Raw genomic sequence first — 22489 nt, 5'->3', positions numbered from 1 at the left:
GTGTAAAAAAAAAAACTGAGGGTTATACTGGGATTCAAACTCAATATGAGTCAGAAGTGTAAGAAACCACACCAAAAAAAGCTAATGACATCTTAGGTTGGCTTAAGAGAGGCAATATTACTGTCCAGAGATGGGGTAGGATAAACTGATTATGCTCTGCTTGGCTCAGATCAGTCCAGAGTATTTCATTCAGTCCAGAAAGATGACTAGCTGGAAGCCCTAGAGGAGGGGAGAAGGATGTATTATAACTGGTCTGTGTTCATGTCCTGTTCTCTCGGGAAACCCACTAAGGACCCCCTACCCCCTATTAAAAGTGCTTTCCAGACTTCCTTGAAAGAAGAAAACCTTATCATTCTTAACCAAAATTCTAGAAAAAACAATGATCTGCACTAAATCCTTCCTTCTCCCCCACCTGAATTACCCTAAGCCCTAACCAGTTTTTAAAGGGAAACTAAATTAAAGATCAGAGAGAGCTAGGTGGTTCAGTGGATAGAGCACTGAGTTCAAATATGACCTGAGACCCTTATTAATTGTGTGACCCTGGTGTTTGCCTCACTTTCCTGATCTGTAAAATGAACTGGAGAAGAAAATGGCAAACCACTCCAGTAGCTTTGTCAAGGAACCCTGCCCTGGAAAATATTGGTGTGCTGTGGTCTGCAGGTTCAGGAAAAGTCAGACACAACCGAATAATAACAAATTAAAGATCCAGAAGGATTTAGGTTTCCCTCCGAAGACAGAATTAAGACCAACAAAAGTGAGGGATGTGATTTATCCACTTTAAGAGAGGGATCTTCATTCTCCAAAGATTAGGGTAATGAGTAGAAAAGGAAGGAAGAAGTCTTTAATTCATTTACTAAAAATGTTTCTTGCCTTCACCTTTGACTAAGTGGATGAAGAACCCACAAAGGAAGTAGTAAAAGCAGTTAAATTGGAATCAAATGATTTAGGAAAATAATTCTCTAGGGTGGGTCAATATTATAATTGTTTATGGTTATGTCTGATGAATCAAACTGTTGATACAACTGTTATATAAACAACAAATGTTAAAAATTGTTTTTATATGTAATTGGGGAAAAATAAAATATTAAAATAAAAAATAAAATGAAAAAACTCTTGATAGAACTGTTATTATATTTTATCTTGTCAAATTTTGTTAGTTTTGGGGAAATACTATAAAAGACTATTAAAAATGGCTTGGTCAAAGCTATCAATAGCCACAGGAAAAAAAATTCTTCAAATGACTAATAATTGGAGAAATTCAAATTAAAGTTACTCTGAGCTTCTACCTCACAGCTATCAGAGTGGCAAAAAGGGAAAATAACAAATACTGGAGGGAGCACAGTAATGCACTGTTGGTTGATCCAAGCCATTTGGGAAAGCAATGGAACTATGTCCAAAAAAGTCATTAAACTTTGACTTAACAAATAGCTCTACTAGGCCTATACCTCAAAGAGATCAAAGGAGGAGGAAAAGGACCCATACAGACAAAAATATTTATAGCAGTTCCTTTTTAATGACAAAGAACTGGAAATGAAGGGGCCACCTATTAATGGGGGAATTGCTAAATAGAGAATGGTACATGTATGTAATGAAATACTATTGTGCTGTAACAAATCGCCAAAAGAATTTGCAGAGAAATTTGGGAAAACTTGTATGAATTTATGCAGAGTGAAGTGAACAGAATTAGGAGAATAATTTATATGATAACAATTGTAAAGATGAACAACCTTGATAGACGTAAGAATGCTGACCAATTCAATGAACCAGTCACCATTTCGGAAGACTGATAACAAACTATACCAACCCACCTTCTGATGGAGAGACAGTGGACTTAAGATGTAAAATGGACATACATTTTTGGACATGGACAATGTGAGAATTTGTTTGGTCTGACTATGCATGTTTGTTGCAAGGATTTTTTTAAAATTAGGGGTGGAGTCAGAGGGAGAGAAAAATAAAATTAAAAGTATCTCAGAGAAATTTTCAAAGGTAATGGGGAGACTCAGGTTTTTTCTGACCTTTCTCAAAGCAGAGATGCTTAGAGTTGTAATAAAAATGACCTCTGACAGCTTGAATCCCACAGAGTACAGGTTTTTCTTTTTCTTTAATACTACTCAAGAGAATATAAGTTCCATGAGGTCAGTTTCTCCGTCACCTAGCACAGAGTCTTGAAGGTAAGAGAAATTGAATCAATATTTGGTGAATCGAACTAATACGCAGTAGAGCCTAGTTCAGTGTAGGTTTTTCCTTCCTTTGACTTGGAAGGACACTCCCTGAAAGGAGGAAGAGAGTTTAGTCACCTTGGGTCAGTTAATTATATGTCTCTCTCTGCTAATATGACTAACAAGAAAGGCTTGTCCAATAACAAGACAGACTTGTCCACTGCCTTCCACACTGTGCACCAATACACTGATAGGCCACAGCTGTCCTATGGGAATAGCATTGCTTTACTCACTACCAGCTTCATTCAGCTCCAAAATGGAAAATTGGATCTGAATGAATGTTGTCCTTGTTACTTTCCCCCTTAAATTCTAGTCCTATTCCCTACAATGGCTTCAACTGTTTCTGCTTAAAAACAATGTCTGTCTGGGATAGTCAAAGATATTTGATGTTTTTCTTCATCAAGGGTTGTTTTTATCACATCCCTCCCTTGCAATTTTACAACTGCTTTGCCAGGCCACTACCAAGTTCTTGTAAATGCTACGACTTTGTTTCCTTTCTTGAGTATCCAGTCTATTTAACTTTTATGACCTTGGGGAGATGGTACAACTCCAAGGGTATGCAGAGGAAGAAGTTCTTACCCAGGAGTGCATCATTTCCCTGAGAATCTGTTTAATACAAACAGAAGCTTGAGCTTTGTTTGTTATATGTGTTAATAGAGGAAGAGGAAAAACATTTTTAAGATAAAACTTTTTTTAAAAGCTCAAAATTATGCTCCTTTAAGAAGATCTAGATTCCCATGTTTAGGTTTTGATTGGATGGAAAGAAAGGCAGAGTGAAAGTAAAGGAGGCCCTTCTGATTTTTTCATGTAATATCTTCAATAATGCCTCTACTATCAAAGTACAAACCTTCAAAGAGGGTTTTTTTTTTTGCATGGCACCATGTGTTGATGAGCTCTATGAAGGTCTTCTAGCTACTTATACGCTATGGGACTTTAGCTGAAATTCCTATTGTTTGGAGGGAGTCATCTTTATTAAAGGAGTCTTTGTTGATAGACTGAGTGCCTTACCCAGTGGAACAAACTTGTTGGGTGCTGAACACACAATCCATATGTATAATGCTATTTATCTAGCACTTGAAAGTTTGCAAATCAATTTAAATACTGATTTCATGCGAGCTTCACCACAAGCCTGTAAGGCAGGTGGTGGTGGCCAGTTGTTCAGTTGTGTCCAGACCATATGGTCCAGCAAAGGTACTGGAGTGGTTTGTCAATCCCTTCATTAGTGAATTAAGACAAGGTAGGTACTAATCAATTCATTGACAAGCCACTTATTAATCACTTCCTATTGCCATTGGACTTGGATGTCTCTGGAGCTTGGTACAATTCTACCTCTACCTTCTTAAATTGAAGTCAGATTTTGCTCTTTCCAACAGATGAAATAATGCTTTTATTCCAGTCGTCTTTCTCTCTCCTTCTTCCCCTTTCTTCACCTTGGGACATTAAAGACAGCGTTCCCACAGCTCCCCAGACACCCCCTTCCCCTTGCCCCCTCAGGGACTGAAGGATAGAGCTGGGTTGCCCTCCATAACTGTTCATCCTGCAAGTCTGGGCTAGGGTTGTTCTGAAAAATTCCTAGTGATCATGCTGACTTAGAAAAATGGGAAGGGAAAAATCTTTGACAAAATTGTGAGCCATCTGTTCTCCTTTGGGCCCCCTTTTTCAGTGGTGTGCCAGCTACACTACCACCGGGAGAAGTGGGAGATGGTAGGCACGGACTGTTACATTTGATACTATTACAGCTACTATGTTGGTCGGGTTTATTTGTTTCTTTGTTACAAAGGACAGGCTCACTAGGTGAATGAGTGGAGGCTGTAACTGGGAAGTTTAATGTGAGAACAAAAGGGTGAGAACCTAAGTTTTTAAAAAAATTTTCTTCTGAAAACAGTTTTTCACACAAATGACAAAGAAGACTTGAAGTCTCGCTTGCCTTTTTACATGACAGGAAGACTCATGACAGAGGAATGGATCTCTAAATGTAGAATTTCAGGCATCCTGGAACAGGAAGAGGAAGAGATTTGGCAGGCAGCATATGGCTAAAGCTATGCCCCTCACCTGTGGCCGGGCACAGGATTATATTATAATTTAATTAAATTAAGATCACCCACAAATTCACTTGTCAACTTCAACAGTCAGTGCATGGGCAGGAGCCAAATAGGATGGGTCTCCTCCACGCCCACAGGCTGATAATTTGGGAGTCGACATAAACAAAGTCATGCCCCAAACTGAAACTAATAAAAATCAGCATAAAATAGAGAAAGATTAACCTGGTAGCAGAAGTAGCCTATCCTCAGAGATTGTGTGTAATGGGTTATTGATAAGATTAGAAGGTCTCCTGAAAGTTGCTGAAATGTAACTAAGATAAAATAAATACCATGGGCGGGCGGGGGGGTGGGGGGGGGGGGGTGGGGGGGTAGTAGCCAGAGAAGAGGGGAATGAAGGAAGGCTGAGCCAAGGAGGTAACACAGAAGCAAGATAAAGATTTTTAAAAGATAGAGTTGAGGTGAGTCTCCTTCAGCCTGCTAGAATGCCTAAGGTGGGAGATGGAATGTTGAACTCATACAACATTGAATAGGAATGTTTTGCTGGAAATTAGAGCATGTGAAGGGGGCAGAAGGATGTCCCATGGTGTGGTAGGAAAAGCACTGGGTGTAGAGTTAGAGTATGTAGGATTTGAATCATAGTACTACCACCTATCTGACCTTGGACAGGTCAATACCTCTAAGGAAAGTGAGAGGATCAGACTAAGGCAGGTTTCTTCTAGCTCAAAAGGTGTTACTCTGTGAAAGTAGGATTAAAGCTGAATTCTGGAAGGCCTCAAATACCAGTCTAAGGTGTTTGCTTTTTTTTTTTAACTTAGAGGCAATGGGGAGCCCCTGAAATTTTTTGAGCATGAGAATTCACTGGCCATACCTGTACTAAATTTTTGATTGTTTCTTTTGACGGCTGTGTGAAGAATAGACTGAGGAAGAGAGAAGTTGGAGGGAGGGTGACAGGTAAGAAGATTCATACAACAGTTCAATGATCAGGTCCTGAACTAGACAGGAACCACAGAAATATAAAGAAAATGACAAATGCCAGAACTGTTGTAGAGAGAGATTTGGTGGAACTTAGGAAGTGAGTGAGTATGAGGGGAAAAAGAAGAATCCAAATTGAATCAAACTTGGGTGATTAGGAGGACGGTCAAAAGAAATCAGGAAGTCGGGAGGAAGGCTGGCTTCAAGGATAGAAAGCTATCAAGTTCTCTTTGGAGCACAATGACTTTAAAGGTTCTGGAGAACGGTGCTTCTTAACTTGTTTTGTGCCGTGGATCCCTGGGCAGTCTGGCAAAGCCTACGGCCCATTGCTGAGCATACTCTTTTGAAGGCATAAAAACATCCATAGGATTTACAACAGAAACCCAAAAGTTGGTGAAAAGAAAGATGAGTTTTTTCCCCCTTCCAAGTTCATGGACACTCAGGTTAAGCACTCTTGCCCCAGATGGAGCTGTCCAGCTGACAAGTGCAGATGCAGGACCAGGATTGGGGCTGGATATAGAAATTTGGGAGTCATCAGTTTAGAAATGATAATTAAACCCACGGAAGCAAATGAGATCACCTCAAAATGCTATAGAAAGGTCAAGATCAACGAGAGTTAAGAAAAGGCCACTAAGTTTAGCAACAAAGATTGTAAGATCACAGATTTAAAGCCAGAATCCCCTGCAATCCAAACCCTTCCTCTCACAGATGAGGAAACTGCTCCACAAAGGAGTTAAGTAACTTACCCAGAATCATACAGTCGATAAGTACCTGAGGTAAGATCTGAACACAGGTCTTCCTGAACCCAGGGCTAGTACTCTATCTGCTACATCCGTAGGTGTTAGTCACTCAGCCAACTGGCTCCATGCAGCCCATAACACTCCAGAGTACTTTCTGAACCAGATTAAAATGTAAGTGGTAAGTATTTCACAAAATAAATAAAAATACAATAAAACATATGTGGTTTTCTGAGTCAATATATGGCCTGCTTGGATTCTAATGTACAATTTCAGTTGTTCAGTCATTCATGACACTATTGGGGTTTTCTTGGCAAAGATACTGAGATAATTTGCCATTTCCTTCTCCAGCACATTTTACAGATGTGAAAATTGAGGCAAACGGGGTTAAGTGACCTGCCCAGGGTCACACAGCTAGTGTCTGAAGTCAGATTTGAAATCACAAAGATGAATCTTCCTGACTTCACACCAGGTACTCTATTTGGTATGGTACCACATAGCAGCCCCCAAAGGTTTGTGACATGTTTACCTAAATGGTTTCATTTAAGACCCATAACAACCCTATGAAATAAGCACTAAAGTTATTATTATGCCTGTTTTACAGATGGGGAAACAGAGTCTCAGAGAGGTCAAGTCACTTGCTTGTAGTCACAGAGGAAGTATTGGAGACAGGATATAAACTCAGTTCTTTCTCAAATGAAAATTCAGCACTTTTCCCAACATCCCTCCATATGATTACGGAGATCATAGAGCTAGAGCTGCAAGGGACCTCATAGGCTACTTAGCCTAACCACCCTCATTTCCAGTGGAGGAAACTTACCCAAAGTCACAAAGATAGTAAATATCTGTGGTAGGATTTGAACTCAGATACTTGGACTCAAAAGTTGGGGCTCTTTCCACTGAAGGATGCAGACTTTATAGTTTAGTAGAATCATGAAGCTGAAATGCCCTGCACATAGGTGTCCATCAATAAATACTTGTCAAATGAAGGAATAAAATGTATCTGCCTCAGCTGTTAGCATTTATCAATGGAGGAACAGTGGGAAAGATACAACTGGGGAATAAGTAGAAATCCAATCTCTGTGTCTCTGACATCTAGCTAATTTTTTGGTTTCAGGTTCCTGTTACTTTATTATCTCCATTCCCCATTCCCCATCTTAATTTGCAATTCTCAGAAGGAAAGCACAGTTTTCTTTTTATCTCCATATTTTTTATTTCTTCTCTTTTCCTTCCATTTCATTTTGGGGAAAGGAATAGGATAAATCTTCCCCTTCCATCACACACACTCATACATATGCACATGTGTCTGAACTCTTAAGCACATGTGTGTATATGCAGTAATACAGTTGTGCACACCCTAAGACAGGCTGGGTCAGAACACATCCTAGCTGACCCACTGCTTTTTTAACGACAAGGTTATTTTTAAAAAACAATGTTAGCCCAATGCTAACTCTTTCCAGAAATCAGAGAGAAGATTGACTAGGAAGAGAAAAATCAATGGATGGGGAGCAACCTCCGACCCTTCAGGCTGGAAGGTCATTTTCTAATATCCGAAGACTTCCAGTGTGAACCCCACAGAGTCAAGATTCCACTGAATTAGCACTTTGGGAGGCCCCAAAACTCAAGTCAGACCCAGGAGCAGCTCTGCAAAGTGCAGATTTCTTCTGGCCAATGTCCTTTAGCCTTGTATTTGAAGTAAGAAGTCAGTCTCTCTGCCTCATACAATCCCCTGTTAATGCAAAGATATACCCTGTAGAAATACATTCTGGGGAATGACACTTCTCCATGACAGAGTATCCCTCACTTACTGCTTCAAGAAGTTCAATTTGAAATAGTGGCCTTGATGGCATTTCCAAACAGCTAATAAAAATGATTACCTTCATATAGTACATGTGTACGGAAGACCACAAAGCATTTACTTGGCAATATCTGGAACAGCAACACTTATCCTCACCTTAAGATGTCATGCTGGTAGAGGGCAGGTTTTGTTTTTCCTTTGTGGCTGAGGAAACAGAGGAACAAAGGATTTGACTTGGCCACACACTGAGTTAGAGGGAGGGAGGGGAAGGAAGAGGGAGAAAAGGAGACAGGAATGAGGTCCACATCTTCCGATTTCCCATCTGGTGCTGAGGACATCCTGCTTTTCTGTTGGAGAGCCTACCTCCTCAGAACATGGCAGAAAGGGGGTGTAGCTAGGTTGCTCTGGTAGTCATAAGCTAGGAAGACCGTTTCCAAAAGGGAAAGCAAGCTCAGGCTCATGGACTAAATATGGTATAGGTTGAAACAAATGTTTCAACACTTAGCCCATCTAGAGTTTAGTCCTTGAAAAACTGCTCGGCCATCTCAAAAGTGGGTAAGCTGAGAGTTTGTCTCAAAAGTTCTGATTTTTTTTTTTAAAGAAAGACTGTGTCTTTTATGATTTTGAAAGATTCACATTATTATTCACACTAAAACATTCTTTTTCCTGTATTTCATCCCCACCTATCCCTAAATTTGTTTTTACTTGTATATGAAAACTGTAAGAATTTCAGAGAATTACAAAGGTTACAACTCAGACATAGGCACGTCTGATGAACTACATCAAGAAATGACTCAAAAAAGTGTTCATTTAGAGCTCAATTGCTTGAATAGGCAGTCCCCTAAAATCCAGACTGGGTTGACTCCAGGTTTGGTGGTGAGAGGTTTTGAATAGGTTTCTTCTACAAAGTCTGTTGAGGAACATCCCACACCAAATTTCTGTTGGTGAAAAGCCTTTTACACTGGGATCCTCTCTTCCCACCCCTCTAAAGAACATTACAGCCTAGAAGCCATGAGGCAACAGTGATCCTCTCTGATTTTAGGCTGATTCTATATCTTTGGCATTCCTGATATCCCATGAGCTCCTAATGGAGTGTCTCCATTCCTGGCAGGTGCTGTTGCTGCTACTTCCAGCGAGATGACTCCAGCAACTTCATCAAGGGTGGACAATAGAGCTCTTTTTTTTTTTTTTTTTTTACATTTTAGTATCCTGTACTATGGTACCATCCTGGAGAAAGATGAGAAAAGAATGAATTAGGAAAAAGGGACTGGGGAAATCTTGACAATACTTATATGATTCTCCTAGAACATAAAGTCCAAGTTCCCTTGCTTTCTGTTTGTGGCTCTCTCCACAATATGGTGCCATTTTGCTTTTTTATGTTATTTTGATTTTTGCCTTAGTCTGGTACGGTGATAAGGCACAACTACATTCAATGACTCCTGGTATTATTATTGTGAATATTGTCTCTTTTTGTCTTTAACCAATGCTATGACCAAAAAAATGCATCACCTTGTTTACTGGTGATGAATTTCTTTGAATTTAGTCAGCTTGTCCATGAATGACTGACATGAAGTCTGTTGAAAGGCCCAACAGGTCTTACCTATGCTATATTTCAACATTTCTGTGATTCTTTAAGAATCTGTGATTCTCTGATATGTCTGGACTACTAGCTATTTCTCATATATAAAATTCTCTCTCCCACCTCTAGGTCTTTACACAGGCTGCGACCCATGCCTGGAATGTATTTTTTCCTCACTCCTGCCTCTTAGAATCCCTTGCTTCCTCCAAGATATACCTAGGTCCCTTCCAGTTGTTAGTACTTTCTGCCTCTTGAAATTAATTTATTATTAAGATTTACTTAAATACCTATAGCAACAGTAGAATGTTACTTAAATACCTATCGCAATAGTAGAATGTAAGACAGGGAGTCCTCATCTTTGTCTTTGAATATCTAGTGCCTAGCATTATCCTTTGCACCTAGTGCATGTGAGATGCTTCTGAGGAGGAAGGAAAGGCATCCTTTTAGAAACATATTGTGAGGCCGACATGGCAACTTTGTTCTTTGGTGATGGTGGTGGGGGCTACTTTCTGGCTGACCACCTGCAAGAACCAGGATGTAAGCATTAAACAAGTAACCTGTCTAAGCAAGCAACACAACAAACTACTGAGCCTTCCATTGCAGGAACCTAAGGACTTATATTTTCTTTTATCACAGAATGTAAAGTTCAGTTAAATGCCAAAGAATGCTGCTAATTGGCTGTTTACTGGAAGCAGACCCAAAAATCTGCATAAGCCGAGGCTGGGACTCTACAGTCTGAAGCTGCCCCTACAGAGCCACCTTCCTTTCCATGCTAATATATTTATTTTCCCTTCTGGTTGGTTACTCACTTTATTTGACCACTAGTTTTTGGAGCCACTACTCAGGGAGATTCTTCCTGGACTCTCTAAGAAACCAGATTAAGAAATTCTGAGTGGCCACATCTGAGAAATGAGGCAGCATTCTGCACTCTTCACCTCTTGTGTCTGAATTGTAGGAGGGACATATGCTCCAGTATCTTTTTGTTCCCAAACCAAAACTGATTATGAAAATTACCCAGAAAATAGCTTCCTTTTAGTGATCTTTTCATTTATGTGATTGCGATTATAGTACATCGTGGAATGGTTAAACCAAGTCATACATGCATCAGTGGCTTATTGGTGTATCCAGCACACATTTCCCTGGCCCTGTCTGTACTTGGACTCCAGTACTCAAGACTACCTGGTGTCCAGTTTCTTGAGTTTGGAACCAAGGTGGATTCCTTTCTAAGCTTTGGAAACCAGACAGTCACTAGGGATGCATTGGCTGAGTGTGTCAACCCTTCTATGACTTTATCAACCTCTGTGGGATTATGGGTAATAGATTTTGAGCTGGAAGGAACCACAGAGGGCATAGATTCCAACCCCTCAATTGTCTGATGATTGACTAGCCTGTGGATACTGAGATGGAGAATAGTGACAAACTATATAATTGACCAAGGAGGGTAACCAAGATGGCAGAGTCATACAAATCCACAAGAGGATGGGTTGAATGGAATCTAGAAGAAAAAATGTGCAGGACTTTGAGGGGGTTGGGGGTAGTAGTCTCCTAACATTTAAAGGGCTACTAGATGGAAGCTCCATTGGACTTATTCTGTTTGGCCTTACAGGATGAAGTTAAGAGTTATGAGTGGACATTATGAGACAAATTGAGCCTGAAATTAAAGACTTCCTGAAAATTAGAGCCTACCAAAAATGCAAAATTTTTTACTTAAGAGGCAGACCAATTACTGGAGGCTGGGAGTGAAGGCAGCATGAAGGCAACTTCTCAGAGTTGTAAACCCAAAGGCCAATTCCAATCTCATTTCCCACAGTAATTCCTCCAAACATCATCTCTCATTTCTCATTCATTCATTCATTCATTCATAAATCCAATGACCTTTTTTTTGTTCTCATTCTTCTTTGATCTGTTGATCTCTCCTTTTTGCTATATATTATCTCCTCCTTTCTCTTCTACCTAATCCTTACCTCTCCCCTTCACTGACTTCTTATCTTCTCACAATCACTTAATGTAGATCTTTCCCAAGGGTCATCCTTGGACCCTCTTCTCTTCTCTTCTCTCTTTTAAATTTATGGAATAAAACAAGCATTTCCATAATATAGAACAACAAAAAGATGATTGTACATGAAACTACAAAAAAAAATTCCTCTAACACTTAAATGTTTGTTGTATTGAATTGAGAAGGAACTCATGTCACCCCCATTTATGTACACTATATTTTGACCATACTAGACTATTCTTTGCATTCTGGTCATACTTGGCATTCTCACAGTTCCATATCTTTGGTCACTGAAATGCCCCTTATTTCTCTCTTTTCTTGTATGTATGTTTATCCAACTTTTTAAGCCCAATTCAAATGGAGGTAAGTACTTTTATTATCCCCATTTTGCAATGAGAAAATTGAGGCAGGCAGGTTTAGTGATTTGTCCAGGCTCACATAGCTAGTAAGCGTCTAAGGCTAGATTTGAAGTCAGGTATCCCTGATTCCAGGCCCAGCTCTTTATCCATTGTCCCATCAGGTGCCACCATGTTGCTGAGCTGTCTTGAGGACAGGGGAGGGATCTTAAGGCAACCAGGAAGGGCTTTAGATGAGCAAAGACCATCTCAACCAACCTCATTATTTCGCCTTAGTGCCCCTGTATTGGAGATTTTGAGTCAGAAGGGACTGTTATGTTCTGCTATGAGGAACCTGGGTTCCAGAGCAATTCAGTGACTTTTACAAAGTCACACAGCAGATGAGCAGCATAACTGGGATTTGAACCCCGGTTTCCTGACTCCAAATTCCTTTCTCTTTGCATCACACAGATGTATGGCCACCCAGGGGATCTTTGAGGAGTCCAACATGAGTCTCAGGATGCCCTGGCGCTGCCTCTGTCCTAGCATCCAGCTGCCTTGGGAGACATACTACCACAATGCAGACTGGTATCTCTCATCTATCTTAAAGTCCATACTGTTGTATTCATTCAACCATGGAGGTATTTACTAACGTGTTTAGTCAATCACCATCTCCTTCCTGAGCCTCTAGGTTGGATCTTCTTGGACACTTGCTGAAGAAGTGAGGGAGGAGAAAAGAATTAAGACAATGCCTATGAAAATCCAAAACCAATAGGAACCATTCTTCAGGGCTTAGATCAAACCTCACATGAAAGTTTTCTTGACCACCTTAGTCTACTATGACTGATCTGGCCTGTTATGTCACTCATAGTCTCATTCCCCTATTTCAGCCTCATATGCTGCCTGGTATTCTTATTTAATTTCTCAAGTCTGTAAGTCTTGGACTGGATCTGTGATTTCATCCTCATAGAGATCTCCAGGTGCCAAAACTCCTTTTGATAAAGATTGGCACCTGTTCTACAATTTATAGACTTAGGGAACTGAGAAGTTCTGACTTGTCCAGGGTCACATAGAATGATTCAGACCCAAGCTTGAACCTGAGTTTTCCAGAGTCCAAGGCCAATTTTCTATCTACTATCCACAGCTGCCCTTGTATATCCCTCATCCCTCAACTGTTCAAATATTTGCCTCATAAAGGGGCTGTAGAGATCTCTGAGCTAATCTCTTATACTGCAAATTGATCCTGAGTGCTTAAGAAATCCAAGCATCCCTTACTTTAGTTAACTGAAGAGTCAACTATGATTTCAGCGTAGCATATATTATAGAATGTCAGAGTTAGAAGGGATCTCAGAGGTCATGTAGGACCATCCAAACTGAATTCATGCATCTCTCTGATCCATAATACCTCTAACCTCTGCTTGAAGAGCTGCAATAATGGGAACTTAAAACTCTGCCCCCTTACCCAACTCCCGAAGGCAAAGTGTTTGGAGAGCTTTAATAGCTAGGAAGTTTTCCCTAATTTTGAGCCAAAATCTGACTACCTATAACTTCTACCTGTAGATACTAGTTCTGCCCACTGGGGCTAAGCAGAAAAATTTCCGTCTTTTCTCTACATGTTGTTGTTCAGTTGTGTCTGATTCTTCATGACCCTATTTGGGGTTTTCTTGGCAAAGATACTGGAGTCATTTGCCACTTCATTCTCCAGTTCATTTTACAGATGAGGAAACTGAGGCAAACAGGGTTAAAGAATTGCCCAGAGTCACACAGCTAGTGTCTGAGGCTGGATTTGATATCATGGAGATGGGTCTTCCTGATTCCAAGCCCAGTGCTCTACCCACTGTGTCACCTAGCTGGTGGTTTTTTCTACATGACAGATCTTCAAATTCCTGAAGACAGAGGGTGTATTTTCTCTATGTTTTCTCATTTCCAGGCTGTTTTCTTCAACCAATACTGGGATGGCATGGATGTAGTCCCTTCATCTTGGCTGCCCTCTTCTGGATACTCTCCAATTTGTTATTGCCCCTGCGAATTATGGTACCCGGAACTGAACATAGTGCTATAGCTATGACCTGACTGGGGCAGGACAGCAGGACTATCACATTCTTTACTAAAGTTTCAAATAACCACTTCGACTTCATAGCCATGTGGAGAGCAGAGGAATTTTACTAAATGACTTTTTCCCTCATTTTCCCCGTGTGCTGTGGCTGGACTTCAGGGCAGTTAGAGCAGATACAATTTGAGAAGCCCTAGAAAGTGTCCTTCGCTGCCTTTCCTTCACTGCCCATCCCACCTCAGCTCCATCCAACATCTCCCTAGAAAGTGTCCTTCCTTCCCTGCAAGTGTCCTTCCTTCACTGCCCACCCCACCTCAGCTCCATCCAACATCTCCCTAGAAAGTGTCCTTCCTTCCCTGCAAGTGTCCTTCCTTCACTGCCCATCCCACCTCAGCTCCATCCAACATCTCCCTAGAAAGTGTCCTTCACTGCCTTTCCTTCACTGCCCACCCCACCTCAGCTCCATCCAACATCTCCCTAGAAAGTGTCCTTCCTTCACTGCCTTTCCTTCACTGCCCACCCCACCTCAGCTCCATCCAACATCTCCCTAGAAAGTGTCCTTCCTTCACTGCAAGCGTCCTTCCTTCACTGCCCTCCCCACCTCAGCTCCATCCAACATCTCCCTAGAAAGTGTCCCTCACTACCCACCCCATTTCAGCTCCATCCAACATCTCCTTCACTTGTACCTGAAATCTCATAGAAATGCTGCTGCCCATCAGCCCTAGGTTTTAGATTCAATTTTGGGGCTTCTTCTTACTCTTTCCTAATGCTTCCCAAACTGCAAATCCATCTGTACTTCGTGGTAGCTGGGTGTATCTGAGTGGCTAAAAGAAAGAAGTGTGTGAGCTTAGGGCAGAGCCATCACAAGATGGCTCTGCTCCATCCTTACAATGTAGACCTAGCCAGCAGGTGTCAGGAATAGGGAATTACTGAGGACCAGTTACTTTTCAGGCACCGGGGTGGAATCACTTTTGTGTGAGTAAAAATTCCATAACCAACACAGATAAGGAAACAAATGCAAAAATACCATCTTATCTTGTCCTTGTCATCCCTCAGAGAAGAATGACCCATTCCCCACTCTAGCAAGGCACAAGGCCAGAGAGGCTGGCACCTTTGTGATTTCACAATGAGGAAAGTTTATGAATTTGTAAAGAAGTACGCATGCGATAAAGGAGGCATATGATAACTAGCAATACTACCAATTTACCTCTGCACTGCAGGTTGATTGCATATTTGGGGCTTCACTGGTGGTCTCAGAATCTGTTGCTGGCTGAGAATGCCCTGTTCCAGCATTGCATTCTTGGTTGTGTGTTTTTTCTTGGTTGTCTATGTTCTCAGAAATACTCTCCTTTTGCTCATTCTCTTCTTTATCTTTTTCTGACTCGGTGGTATTTTCTCCTGCCTTCTCTTTGGGGGTGTTTTGGGGCCTCTCCTCATTTGTCCCTGTGGCAGTACGCTGTTTTGGTTCCCCATCTTTAGCCCCTGTGTTCTTCTGTCCAGGTTTCTCCTCTTCATCTCCTGTGCTTTTCTCAGATGTTTCCTCTGTCTCTAAAGTAGGGTCTTCACTTGTCTTTTCCTTTTTATCCCCTCCAGAATCCACTGGAGATGTCTCCTTTTTATCCTCCTTTGGGCTCTCTCTTTTTTCCTCTTGATTATCTGTGGCTCTCTGGTGTGATTCTCCTTCAGCATCCTCCACTGTACTCTGCTGTTTCCCTTCTTTATTTTTCACAGCATTCCTGTATGATGTGGCTTCTTCCAAGGCCCTGCTCCTTTCCCCTGGGTTCTCGGTCATACTGCATGACCTCCTTAGCAGAGGTTTGTCATCAGACTCCAGCTCTCTCCTCATCTCTCTGCTCATTGCCCTAGAGAGGGGAGACCCCAAGGCTTTGTTCTTGGATGTGAACACCTCATCACTGTCCTCTTCCTTGGCACCATTCTCCTGAGATGATTCAGCTGCCCCCAAATCTCCCAGATCCACCCCACAGTCTGACTGTGATCGTCTGAATCTTCTGGAGGGAGGTCTCCTCTTTATTGACCCTCGTGTCCGCACCTGCAAGATGAGACCAACAGAGAAAAGTGTTATGACATCCGATGGTGTCTTGGCCTTGGCATTGTCACCCTGTCAGAATAGCTTAGACACACCTTCTTCCTCCGGTGGATAGAGCACCAGCCCTGGAGTCAGGAGGACCTGAATTCAAATCCAACCTCAGACATTTACTAGCTGTGTGACCTGGGCAAGTTACTTAACCCCAATTGCCTTGCCTTCCCCCGCCCCCCACGCCCGAAATAGAAGCTCACACTTCATGGTGTGGTATAAAGAAGGATGAATGTAGAATCAAAGGGCCTCGATTCTATCCTGTGCAACCAACCTCTCTGAACTTGTAGATAAATGACTTTAACTTCTCTGGACTCAGTTTTCTTAAGTGTAAAATTCAGGGGAGAGGTAGACTAGATAACCTCTAAGGTCCCTTGTATCTCTAAAGCTATTATTCTATTTCAAGAAATTCCATAGCAAAGCCTTTTGCAAAGGAAATGATTGTTTTCCAATTTTTATCTATTTTATGTGGCAAGATGTCACCAAATTGAGCTTTCTTAAGGCAAAATATAGAACACTACTGCTGTCAAGGTCAGTGAATAGTACGTGGAATTTATCTCTTTAATGAAGACTAGAACGATTCATCAAACAGCTGTCCCTGCATAAATGACCCTGAGTAACTGCAGTCTGGGAGGCTATCCTGTGTGCACAGATTCATCAGAACATTAGCCATCATCTTTGGTTTTGGATGTCACTTTACATAGCTGGAGGCAGTTTTAACTCCCCTCACTCCTTTTTTTGGGGGGAAATCATAGGGGGAGGGGGGAGGGGAGAAGATCGTGCAACTACATTCTGGCAGTCGAAGGAATGTATGTACAAGAGAATCTTTAGAAGGAAGGAAGTAAACATTCAAACATTGAAGTAAACATTCAAACTTTACTACAGAGAGCGCAATTCTGATGGGCTGGACATGTTTAAACACCAAAGGTACACTTGCCTAAAAGACTATTTTATGGAGAACTTACACAGGGTAGGGGCTCACAATGGTGGTCCGAAGAAGCAATACAAGGTTACTCTCAAGGTCTCTCTTAAGAACTTCGGAATTGATTGTGTGACATGGGAGACATTGGCACAGGGTCACCCAGAATAGCATGCCTTAACCAGAGAAGCTGCCATGCTCTATTAGCAAAGCAGAATTGAAGTAGCTCAAAAGAAATGCAAGATGCGCAAATTTAAAGAATCCACCCCAAATGGTCACCTGAACTATTTGTGCCTGACCTGTGTTAGACCATTCTGAGCTCATATTGGTTTGATCAGCCACAGTTGGACTCATTGTAACTTGCTTTAACATAGTGATGTCATTTTGGTCCTCTTCAAGAACAAAGGACAACAACCAAGGAAATAAGGGAGGAGAAGGGATGAGGTAAGCAGGTAGGATCGAATATATTCTCACTTCTAGTCCATGGCTAGTCATAACATTGGTTTCTCATGCACCTCCAAATGGTTGTTGCTTTTTCCTAAGTTCAAATTCTCTCTGGATAATAGTAGAGCTTGCAGACTTTCTGTCCAAATTCAAGCTAAACCAAAGGCTCACTTCTCCCTTTTAAAAATCTTATTTTTCATTAATATCTTTTGTTTTTACATCACCTTCCTTTCCAAATAAATCCCTCCCCTCTTCCCTTCCTAGTGAGGCATCCCTTGTGACAAAAAAGAAAAAAAAAGCAATTCAGCAAAACCAGTCAACACATCAATCGTGCCTGACTATACACAATAGTCTGCATGCGTTGTTCCCCACATCTACAAGGAAGGGAAAGAACTTTATCTTTCTCAGCTCTTCTCCAGCATCCAACCTGGTCACTATAATTACCCAGCGCTAATTTCATTTATGCATTCACTGTTGTAATCATCTGTAGTTATCGTGTATATTGTTTTCCTGAAATGCACTTGCTTTGCTTTACATCAGTTCAGCTAAGTCTGCCAGTCTTTTTCTAAATTCTTCACAGTCATCCTCTCTTCTAAGCACAGTAAGATTCCTTTGTATTCATGTGCCATAACTGGTTTAGCCATCCCCCAGCTGATGGCCAAATGGCTACTTTTCCCCAGATTACAAAGCAATCTTTTGGATTTGAGACGTACCTTATTGTAACAAGGTAGATGGCTGCCTTCAGGGGGTTGGTCAAAGCTGACTGGCACCTCCTCTGGTTCAGTGGACCTGGATCTAACACTTGGACTGCTGGGGGTGGAAGGTGGGCTATGAAATGGAGACACAATGGCCTTTAATCCAGGACTTTTAGGTGAAGCCCCTGGCAACAGGGCAGCAGGATCAAAGGCTAAATTGGCCTGTGGAAAGAAAATGAGGAATTTCATTGTAGGGTGGGGAGAGATTCTTTCTTCGTCTGCCAATCACCTGGCAGAAGTGGTTACAAGCAAGGGCTATGTCTGTTTCTCATATTACCGACAAAGAATTAAATTGGTTCTCTCATGCTCTATTTGCCGTGATTTTTTTTTCCCTCTCACCCATGTCCCTGAACACTAGCCACGGCCAACGAGCATCCTACCCCATCAAGGTACCAGGAGGCAGCAGCATGGACCTGGCAAATGCTGTTTTTCCAATAAACACTAAATTATAATGTCAGTGGCTCAAATCGGGGATTGTCATCTACATACCACTAGGGCGTGAGGGGCCCTCGAAGCTTTAGAGATAGTCACCCTCTTCCTCTCCCTAGACAGTGACAGTTGCTTCATCTTTCCCCATTCTAAAGGGGCAGGGAGGTAGCAGAGTGGATTGCAGCATAATCCACTTTGAATCAAGAAGACTTGAATTCAAATCCTGCCTTACACACTTCCTAGCTGCCTTCCTTAGCTTCAGTTTCCTCGTCTGTAAAATGGGGATAATAATAGCACCTCCATCCAGGGTTTGTGAGGGTCAAGTGAAATAACCTAGATAAAGGGCTTTGCAAACCTTAAGGCACTTCATAAATGCTAGCTTATCATTATTATTAGAAGTATGGGCGTGGCAGCTGTCAGAGCCATCCCTGGACAGGTGAAACCTTTATACAAGTAATAACTGATTAAAAGCAGCCTTGAGGACAGCCTTGAAGACAAAAAGAAATAATTAAAGGGAAGAAAAATATAACAAAAGAGCATCTGGAATCTGAAGGCTGTGTGGAAAAGAGAGGCTGTGAGGGTGGGAGAGGGCACTGATGCTCCCACACCAGCCCTAGCCCTGTGCCTATAGTCTTGGGAGGTTGGGTTAGGGGGGGATTATTTGTTACGAGTATTTCAGGTCAGTTTTTTTTTAACATCCACTCCTCTACTATGTGGCAGAGAAGTTCCTTGGACTAACCATATTCTCCCATGTGGTATATCTTGCTGAACATCCTTTAACCTTTCTTTTTTGACCAGGATTATGATTTTACTAATACAGAGAACTCTTTGAATCCTCTCCACAGACTAGCAACTAGTCTGTAACTCATAGTTTCAGAGACTTACTTAGGGTACTGAGAGATTAAAGGATTTGTCCAAGGTCACAAAGCCCATATGGCAGAGAGGTGGGGCCCCAACCTAAGTCTTTCTGACTTCTCTCTCCGTTACACCACTCTGCCTCCCTTTAACATCAGACCATAGAAATGTTGTTGTGTTTGTACAATTGATTTATTTCATTTAGAACACTCACTGTGTTATAATAGCCAATATTACATAGTACTTTAACACGTCCAGAAAAATTTCCCTCAGTCTTGTGAGGTAATAGTGCAAATATTACTATCCCCACTTCAGAACCTAGCAGATGAGAATGGAGTCTCAGAGAATTGGAGGGATTTGTTCATGTTCGCAAAGGCTGGTAGCAGCAGAACTGAGATTAGAATTCGGGTCTAGTTGATTTCAAGTCCAATGTTTCCTCCATTAACAGCTCAACTTATTATCAATGGATTTGTGTGGTTCCATGATTCCACAGTGGAGTTTTGGCTTTGATTTCATTTGTTTACCCTAAAAAGCTTAGAAGAAATAGTACACCATGATTCTTAAATAACCACCGAGCAGCTTTGATTTGGACACATCCTGGAGACAGCTCCCTCTCTATCTCCTCCCACCCCCTTCTCTTTCTTTGTCTCTGTTTCTCTTTGTCTCTCTTTTTTATGCCTTTCCCTCTCCTTCCTTCTTTCCTTCCTTCCTATCTTCCTTCCTTCCTATCTTCCTTCCTTCATTGCTCTCTTTGTCTCTTTCTCTCTCTTTGTCTCTCTCTCCCTTTCTCTCTGTGTGTCTATCTTTCTCTGTCTCTTTCTCTCTGTTTCTCTTTCTTTGTCTCTTTCTTTCCCTCTCTTTCTTTCTTTGTCTCTGTCTCTCTCTGTGTCTATCTCTCTCTTTCTATTTTTCTTGTCTCTCTCTCTTTGTCTATCTCCCTCTCTTCCTTCCTTCCTTGCTTCCTTTCTTTCTGTCTGTCTCTCTCTTGGTCTTGCTCTCTCCCTTTCTCTCTCCTTTCTGCCTTTGTCTCTCTGTATCTCCTTAATAGTAGTTCACCTTTATATAGTGCTTTAAGGTTTTCCCAAAGAACTTTCTTCACGGTGCAGGCCGTTGTGAATGGAATGGTTAGAGGTCACTCTAAAGTTTAGCATCCCTTCATACAGCTCTCCCTCAATTATTTTGTGTTAACCACCATTAACACAGGCTGGAGAAGCTCCTTCCTCTGGGGGGGGGGGGACAATTTAGTCATCAACTAGTTAATAGTCACTAGCTCAATAACGAGGGTGGTGGTGAGGACTTGCATTTAAGGGAGAATCCATTATCAGTATAGGAGGTAGCGCCTAATTAGCAATGAGTGGTTAAAATACCAGAAGGTCAAGTCCATTGCACCTCCTCAATCCCAACGCACTCTGAGGCCCAGTCCACTGTGATACTGACCCTCTCTCCCCTCATGGCATGAACTCGTCTCATAGCCTCCTTTCAGCGTCCACCCCATCCAATAGCACTGAATTGTGCTGCCTGCCCTGGCACAAAAATTGCTACTTATAGCTCTGATGGTTGTACAGGTACCACAGGCAAACCATCCCCCAACAAGGATTGGGACAAAGAAGGAAGTCACCACCTGAAGAATAAAAAGCAACCATTGGGTGATGGTAATAGAGTAGCAAATGCAAACCGTACTTACCTGTAGCTTCTCAATCAAAGGGGAGTTTTTCACCTTGATTTTGGGAGGGTGGCCCGCATTGGGTGATGGTTTCTATAAATCAAATAGACCAAAAGAACACTATGAGAATGAAGACAGGGAGAATCGCTTCTGGATGTAACCCACAAGGCAGAGGGGAAAATAAGAAGGAGAGAAAAGTGCTGCTGTTTTGATTGCTTTGTTTCAGAAGACTACCGGCCTCAAGTAGACAGGCGTTCAGTGTCCTCATCTCTAGTGAGACCACCTGGGTCTGAAAATTAGAGAAGGCCCTTCTAGTTGAGAAGACACTTCTGCTTGGAGGAAAACGAAACTCTGGGTCTTAGTCCTTATTTTTCAAAAAGGTGGGTTAACTAGACAATGATTAAGAAGGGTGAGGTAGAGAGTCTCTGTGGATACATCACCGAACCCCACCCTTAACAAATCACATTTTGGGAAGATATACTTTTAACACCTCGGTGAAGTCAGCCAATGACATCCTATAGACAATTCCACGCTCTAAAACATTGTGCGTGTGTGTGTGTGTGTGTGTGTGTGTGTGTGTGTGTGTGTGTGTATTTTTGGTCCTCATTTAACAAAAGAAGGAACTGATGTTGAGCTGAATTAATGAAATCACAGGTCTAGACAGTATCAAACTGGGCTACAAAACCACATCTCTTGACTCCAGATCCAGAGACAGTTCTTTCTACTAGGCTCTGTAGCCTCTCTGTTGAGCACGAATGGTTACCTAGTCAAGTCAACAAGAACTTAGTATGCACTAACTATATACTAAGCATTGCGCTAAGTGTTGGGGATACAAAAAATGCAAAAAGAATGCTGATTTTCCTTCTTTCAATAGTGTGCTTTTCTGTCCATCTCCTTAGGGCCTGGTTGGTTTTCAGTACTTATTTAGAAGGCACTGAAGGCCTACCCATGGAATAAATGGAGAGAAGCAACCGAAGATGGCATGTCCCTGGTTCTATTTCCCCCTTTTGGTCTTCAATACACAGTGGCCTTGCAATAAGCATTGCTCAGTGAGGGAAGGACTAAGAAAAAACACACACACATACACACCAAAAACAAAAACAACAAAAAATCAAAACAAAACACTGTTGAATGGAATTAAATCAAAAAGGAACTAAAACTGAAGATAAGCAGGCGCAATGGTGCCCAGAAGCTGGCAGTAGATGGCAGCATTTTCTTTCACAAGGTTTTCAACATGGGGCACGTGCTATAAGACATTGCTGGTTGTGAACAGAGAACAAGGAGAGAAATAGCTTGATAAGAGCATTTTGTGCTAGTCCCTGGGACGGTGAAACCTGAGAACGCTTTGAAGTGCTTGGCTGTTCGGTGTTGCTCACCAAGAAACGGGAGCAACCGCGTCAACGTCACTGACTTCTGCAGGGGAGCTCCTTCCTCCCTCTTCTCCCTCCGTTCTTTCCTCCCTCCTTCCTTCTTTCCTTCCTTCCTTCCTTCTTCCCTTTCTTCCCTTCCTCTTTCTTTCTTTTCCTCCCTTCTTGCCTCCTTCCTTCCTTTTTTCCTTCCTATCTACCTTCCCCTCCCTCCCTTCCTTCCTTCTC

General features: G+C 41.8%; 1 protein-coding gene across 2 annotated transcripts in view; it reads right to left on the bottom strand.

Annotated features, from left to right (window-relative positions):
• Window positions 1-7171: 7171 nt before the first annotated feature.
• RCSD1 (RCSD domain containing 1) overlaps window positions 7172-22489 on the bottom strand; it is an 88830-nt gene continuing 73512 nt past the window's right edge. For both annotated transcript variants that reach the window (XM_036757474.1, XM_036757475.1), the window contains 4 exons: window positions 20916-20987; window positions 17906-18109; window positions 14942-15784; window positions 7172-8998 (listed from right to left, as the gene is read on the bottom strand). In XM_036757474.1, the coding sequence (XP_036613369.1) occupies window positions 8966-8998; window positions 14942-15784; window positions 17906-18109; window positions 20916-20987 (1152 nt within the window). In that variant the 3' untranslated portion in view covers window positions 7172-8965. The remainder of the gene's footprint in view (window positions 8999-14941; window positions 15785-17905; window positions 18110-20915; window positions 20988-22489) is intronic.

This window comes from Trichosurus vulpecula, chromosome 4, assembly GCF_011100635.1.
Source record: "Trichosurus vulpecula isolate mTriVul1 chromosome 4, mTriVul1.pri, whole genome shotgun sequence".
NCBI lineage: Eukaryota > Metazoa > Chordata > Mammalia > Diprotodontia > Phalangeridae > Trichosurus > Trichosurus vulpecula.
The sequence above is the reverse complement of the archived record's forward strand: the minus strand, read 5'-3'. Positions and strand labels throughout refer to the sequence as shown.